The sequence below is a fragment of the Impatiens glandulifera genome, chromosome 3 (genome assembly GCF_907164915.1).
Source record: "Impatiens glandulifera chromosome 3, dImpGla2.1, whole genome shotgun sequence".
NCBI lineage: Eukaryota > Viridiplantae > Streptophyta > Magnoliopsida > Ericales > Balsaminaceae > Impatiens > Impatiens glandulifera.
In genome coordinates this window covers 1,418,215-1,425,207 of record NC_061864.1, presented here as the reverse complement: position 1 = coordinate 1,425,207, position 6,993 = coordinate 1,418,215, and the positions used below count along the sequence as shown (strand labels likewise).

Below are 6,993 nucleotides of genomic sequence, written 5' to 3'. Positions count from 1 at the left end.
TATATTTACTTAATTTCATAAATATATATTAACAAAAAGATAACTGTTGCAAGAAACATTTAGATGGTTCTGAGGCCGACTCTATTATTTCAGGCTTTCGTTAGTGAATACGCTGTGACAGGAAAAGATGTTGGTCAAGGAAGCCTTCTAGCAGCATTAGCTGAAGCTGGATTCCTTATTGGTGTAGAAAAGAACAGTTTTTTTTATATAATTCTAAAAAAAGATCATTAAAAGCTTGCCTATAGATGATAATACTTGGTTATATGTAAATATAGTTTTTTTCCACTAATATGCAAAAAATGAACAAGGAGGCAATTATATATCTTCTTTGCTTTTTCGGATTTTTAACCTTTCTTTGCTCGCCTTTGATACTTGAATGCAATGATGTTGTGTCAATGGTCAGTTATGCACCTCTGTTTGTTATCTCCAATGATAAAAGGTGCATATGTTTTATTTGACTCTTGTCTACTATAATACTATTACACTAATGATGGTGTTTATATCAAAGTGATACTCTATTTTTTTATATGATCCCAATGAAGAGTCAACATATTTTGTGAAGGTGGTACATAATGGAACACATAATCTGGAACAGCAAATTTAAGGAGGATTTCACCCATATATAAGTTCGTTGCAATGTGCAGTTGACTCCAATCCAGAGTGTGTTTGATAACATAGACACGAAAATAGATGTAACGATCTCCCCGCATTCGTTTACATGTTTAGACTTGACAATTGATCAGTTTAACCATCTGCATACAATATCAGACAACGCCACTGCAGTTAATGCTTTCAACATGAGAAAGACTCAATCTATCTTACTCGAAATACAGTAATAAAATTACGGGGATGTATAACTATGATCACTACAAAGTAGTTAATTAATTATATATATGTTTGACTTCTTTATTATTGATTGTGCCTCTTGGACTGCACTGCACAGATGCATGTTTATTTTATTCTATAACTGTTGTTTATGTTTGAATTTGAGAAAAATATCTCATACTAATTTAATGGTCAAAATTAATGTGGTTTCTTTTAGTACTTCCACTTAAAAAGCAAAAAATATGTAGAAATGATCTCAAACCAGTCATTCTAGAAAATATAAAGGCAAACAAGAAAATAGAATTAAGCCACAAGCTTAAAGAAAAGATATCACTGTCATAGTAACATTTTTAACAAAAGATCACAAACCAGATGACCATTATCTCACATTATGATTGTCTAATGTAACATTTTTAACAATATTATTATTACAAATATCATATGACAGAAATTACTTGGTCGGTCGGTGTCTTATGAGTTCACACAGCTAATAAGTAACTTCATAAAGTCTTAGCCTGGTGGCCAGTTCATTTGACGTCCCCCAAGGAGATGGACATGAAAGTGTTGATTTACATTCTGCTAGTCCATCATTAATCACAACTCTAAAGCCATCTTCAAGGCCTTCCTACTTGGCAACAATTTTGGCAGTGCACATTAGTCGGCCAAGAATCTCATAGTGCCTCTCCTCAGCCTGACAATAATATTAAGCAACTATCTATTAGTTTTTCGTAGACTTCTGTTATTATGCAGCTTTCCATCTATAAGGGTTAAGGTTTCGAACAAATTCCTTTTTTCTTAAATAAAAATACAATTTTTTAGCTTGTCCAAGTTATATGCCCATTTATTCTTCTGAATTTCTTTGGGAGTGAATGAAGCAACTAGGTTCAAAAGAAAATATAGTCAACCAAACCAATCCTTGGATTTACACTGAAAAATGAGAATTCCCCATCAAATAATTGGTTTAGTTTAGTTATGTTGTCATAGGACCACAAATGGAAAGTTCTCAGGGTCATGTGGGCTAGCCTAAAAAACCCAAAAAACTAACAAAATAGTTAGTTCAGTAAATTTATGAATTTTTTAACCAAAATAGTTAGTACCTGAAGCAAAAACGACTTCATCACATTAACATCATAGACGTTCTCAGCAATCAGCCCCTCGATAAAAAGCCACGCCAAAGCTTTGGAACCTTTCTTGTCCTGCTGTGTTCCATATCTGCAGGGATTGATTACTATACTAAGAATATAGAGAAATTAAATATATAACAACTTGTGTAATGAAAATTGGAAGTAGAAGTGAGACATTTAGTCCATCACCAAACTGACATTTCCATGTTCAACTTATTAAAGAATGAAAAATGAATATAAATTATCATCTAGCCATTATATCAAGTATATAGGATCATATTGGCATATTCAACATAAACATTTTGTTCATTGCAAATCATTAGGTGTTTGAATCCCATTGTTAAACCCTAAAGAAAATGGCACAAAATTTAACCTCATTATCCTTTTGTGACCACCAAATACATTTTTTTTAATGTGTTTAAGGATCTTGAAAAAAAAAGAATCTAGTGCTGACATTACATACCAATTAAATAATCCAATCAAAATCTAATAGTGAAGAAAGCTGACCTGCAAAATGAAGGCTCTGTCTTCAAACTTTAAATTGCTGAACTTCTTACTAAGGAAATCAGCTCCAATGGTAGCCTTATACTGATTGCTAAACTTACGATTCACATACTTACAGAGTCGAAGCAATAAATAAAACACTAGACAAAGAAATACATCAAAGAACTTCAACAAAAGAAATCATTATCAGAATGTAGGGTACCACATGATTCTTATTGATTCATCAATGACATCTTTCCGACCTACCAGAAGAAGATGAAAGATATATCCATGTCAGCAAATCAAAACCTCGAACCTTAATATACAAACGAAATCAAAAGTTGAAATTCTACAGAAGGGCATGTTTTGACCATATTCAGAAAATAATGTTTCAGATCTACGAGCAGCCAACATGATATCTCAAGTAAATGATTCGAATAACAACATATTTTAAGTCAAAAGGTTATGGGTGCCCATTACTGCACGCATAGAACCCCAGGTTGATTTGGAGTCACCCCTAGCAAACTCAATTCCATCAAAAATCTCCTGCAATAATGGAAAATAATGTTCAAACAAACTAAAAATTATATTTATTTCAAAAAACCAGGAAATGGAAAATGTGTACCATAGTAATTAATCCATATGTTAAGTTATTTACTTAATTGCAGCAAAAGGAAAATTTTGCAGAAAATATATGGATGCACCTTCTAGAAGATCAAAATAGGAATAAGTTCATCATCAATGGAAGATGGAAGACAAAATGAAAGAGCATGTTTTTAATATAAATGAGCATTGAATTCATGGTTCATCGTCCAATCTGACTTTCTGCCTACTCCATCCATCAATCTGCCTACGCTAGCGAATCCTCTACCGATGTTGAGTGTGTTAAGCTCCGTCGGATTCTCCTCTTCAATTTCCATATCCGTCGAAATGTTTAACTTCTACTTCCATAGATCAATGAAGTACAAACCCATGTGTTGTTGTTGATTGTCATTTATATAGATAAACTTGTAAGATTTACTTAAAACCCTAAATCCTCATCCAACATAATAGCACTTGGATAATATTCAAAATCCTAGAATACATAAGAAGGCATTGAGACGAGAATGTCTTACCTTAGCGGAGCAGCGAGATCGAAGGGGATAGGGTTTGAGAGAGAGTCGGAACCCTAAAAATTGGAGATATAAAATGAGGGTCAAAATTAGGCGCTTTATATAGTATGAAAGACGCATATTACATAATGCGCGTATATGTAATATGGTCTTTCAATGTACGCATATTACATATTACGCGTAAGTGTAATTCGCGTAAATGTAATATGCGTAAGTGTAATTCGCGTAAGTGTATTACGCGTAAGTGTAATTCGAGTAAGTGCAATTACAGGGGTAAAATGGATATTTCGCAGGAAAAAAGGCCCATTTTGCAAACATTAGCAGACGGGGGCCTTTTTTGGAATTAAGCCACTTATAAAGGCCATTTCATCAAATTTCCCAGTAGAAGAGCCTGCGATACCGATTCAAAGAGCGGATGTGGATTCATCTTTCTCGTGACAGTTACATTAGGGTTTACATCGAAGAAGATCCTGGCTTGCTGGCTGGCGGAGACCAAAAATAAATATAAATAAAAACTCTTTCAGTCTGATCTTTATCATCAACAGGAGAAGACTCACTCTCGCTCCGATTTCTGATATCTCTGCACTTTGCTTTCTAGGGTTTACATGACTTCTAAATGGAGATTTCCTATATCTTCTCCGACAGTTTCTCCTCCTCATCGTTCCTTATAGCCCTACTTCTCACCGCTATCTGTTGCTGCTACGGTATCCTCTCCATTCGATTGAAACCTAATTCACCTCGTTCTGACGGCGGTGACAACACTTCGCTCGGACTGACTTGTGATTGCATCTGCTCCTGCGAAATCGGTACAATTACGGGAGTCACGACGACGATCTCCAAGGATTTTGATTCGACGATTGCAAGGGAGGAGACACATTCGAACGGGGGTGTTAAGCCGGCTAAATTAGCGTTGGTGGAACGACAAACGGGTGCCTCCATGATGGAACAGCTGGTTCCGGAAATCACCACTTATATGCTCAGTTATTTGGATTATCCCAGTCTTTGCAGGCTCTCTATGACCAATTCTGTGATGCGTAAGGCTGCTAACGATGATAATGCTTGGAAAGCACTTTATCGCAAGGTTAGTTTCATTCCAAACTTAGCTATCAGTTCGTGATTATGATTTTTTTTCCTTATTTTGCTATCTGTTCGTGATAGATTTGGGAATTCAATTGTTTATCTTTTTCCTATTAGGTGGCATGCATCTTATTAATCAGTGCTTCATATTCTTCAGCTAGAACTGTCTTTCATTTGCACAGTAGAACTTCAAAGTTTCAAAATTGTGATAGATTTGGGAATTCAATTGTTTATCTTTCTCCTATCAGGTGGCATGCATCTTATTAATCAGTGCTTCATATTCTGCAGCTAGAACTGTCTTTCATTTGCACAGTAGAACATGAAATTTTCAAAACTGTTTTGTGATGGAAGCAAATGGAGTCGTCTTTGATCCTCAAGCAAAATATTAATTTATTCTTTCAATGTCTAATGAGAGCAGAGTAGAATTTTCAATCTGTTATCGTTCCTTTAATTGATGTTTCCCAATTGCCGGGTGTTTTTGAACAATATAAGTACATTGATTTGATCCCTTGAGGGTTTTTTCCTGCGTGATTTTATTACTTTTTAGGTTTTGATAATATTAGAGAGGAGCCTTGCCTATTTCACATAACTACTCTCTTCACAATTGCTTAACCTAATCCTCTCTTATTTATCAAGACACCCTTTAGTTGACATCATTTGGAAACATTTTCCTCTATGAATATTTTATACACACTCAGATATGTTTGGTATGAAAGGTGTGACTAGTTGGGATGAACCAAAATCACAACCTTTAAACACCTCATACCGATGATCTACTGCCTGGTCACCATGAATTTTGTATGGTTTTTAGGTCTCTCCAAGTTGAATTGTTGAGGCCTTCACTTTCTGGAAAAGGAAGAGATGGATTTATTGAGTCCTCACCAAGCTCAATCGGATACCACCTCTAGACATAAGAACAGTTCTATCACTCACTCCCTTTTTTAGCTGTATATGAAACTGGGTCATACTAACTTCATATACACCCGTATCCAAATGGAATCTCACCTAAATCCACATCCAGATGAAAATTGAATGAAAATGATGTTTTCTAATGAAGCCATTATATGTGCCCATTAAACAAATGCAAAACAATATGTGATTCCAAACACCAGTTCTTAGGCATTGTTTGATAAAGAAGTAATCTAAATATCACTTTATCTTGACATCATTCAAATCATCAAATTAGGACATTTTGGCATTTCCTTATACATGAAACAAGTTTTTCTTTCAAACAATCTAACAATGTACATGTTAACCTAATTATTTCACCTATTGTTTGCTCTTTTGATGTACCCTTGTTTTACTTAATACTTAATTTTGGCTTGTGTTGGCTGGTTTGTATAGGATTTTGCATTGGAACAGAACAGCATAACGCCAGTAAATGGTTGGAAGGCATATTATGCAGTTACAAAAGCAATTTTGAACGCTAATACAGAATTCTATAACTTAGTCAGAGACAGATCACTCCAAGGAATGGGTAGCCTTTGGCTTAACGCAGACTATGTGAAATGTATCCATAACTCGGGAGAGTACTTTTCAGGGTATTTGAGAAATAATTCTTTAGAAATCTTCTATTTAAATACATTATTAAATAAATAAAACTGTATTCAAAATGCAGATACAATGCAGTAATGGGGAGCTGGGAGCTTGCATTTAATTGGGAAGGAGTTGATTTTGAGGTTCAAGATCGATGTATAAGAGTAGTAAGAGATATGGCATGGGTCACAATGAAGACTTATGTTGAAAACACTGATGAGGTAGGAGGGCCTCCATACAGATGCAACGCCATCAATATTTTCGAGTTCAGTAATGGTCGTTGGCACTTGGTTAATCATCACAGTTCTATACTCCAAGATGGCGAGCATCCGTTTTTACTGGGTTGAAGAATTATGTTTTTTGTTTTTGGTTTTTTACTTTTTACATTACTCTTGACTAACTTCTTCTCATCATTATGTACTAGTGTTTTGAATCAACTTCTTACTTACTGAAGGCTAAATGTTACATACTATATACTCATTGCTGAGCATGTTCATAAATAATTTTATTTCACCATATTATTAAACTCAACAACTTGATTTTTAGAAGAAATTTTTTACTGGGCTGAGAATTATGTTTTTTCTCTTACTTTTTACATTACTCTTGACCAACTTCTTCTTAGTTCTTATCATTATCACATTATGTACTAGTGATTTGAACCAAGTTCTTACTTACTAAAGGGTAAAATGTTGCATACTATATACTGATTGCTGAGCATGTTTATAAATAATTTTATTTCACCATATTATTAAACTCAACATCTTTTGAACTTTAGAAGAAATTTTTTACTGAGGCTGAGAATTAAGTTTTTTCTTTTACTTTTTACATTACTCTTG

General features: G+C 34.4%; 1 protein-coding gene across 1 annotated transcript; it reads left to right on the top strand.

Annotated features, from left to right (window-relative positions):
* The first annotated feature begins 3,950 nt into the window (after window positions 1-3,950).
* LOC124930861 (F-box protein SKIP8-like) lies at window positions 3,951-6,688 on the top strand. The gene is made up of 3 exons (XM_047471229.1): window positions 3,951-4,625; window positions 5,966-6,162; window positions 6,240-6,688. Exons 1-3 carry the CDS (start codon window positions 4,161-4,163, stop codon window positions 6,502-6,504), a joined length of 927 nt encoding a protein of 308 aa, XP_047327185.1. The 5' UTR covers window positions 3,951-4,160; the 3' UTR covers window positions 6,505-6,688.
* The last annotated feature ends 305 nt before the right edge of the window (window positions 6,689-6,993 follow it).

Bases quoted from the DNA above. Each gene is read 5' to 3' on its own strand.
- LOC124930861 (XM_047471229.1), top strand. From the start codon at position 4,161: ATGGAGATTTCCTATATCTTCTCCGACAGTTTCTCCTCCTCATCGTTC. The intron at 4,626-5,965 runs GTTAGTTTCATT...TGGTTTGTATAG, and splicing joins GGAAAGCACTTTATCGCAAG to GATTTTGCATTGGAACAGAA. The intron at 6,163-6,239 runs GTATTTGAGAAA...TTCAAAATGCAG, and splicing joins TCGGGAGAGTACTTTTCAGG to ATACAATGCAGTAATGGGGA.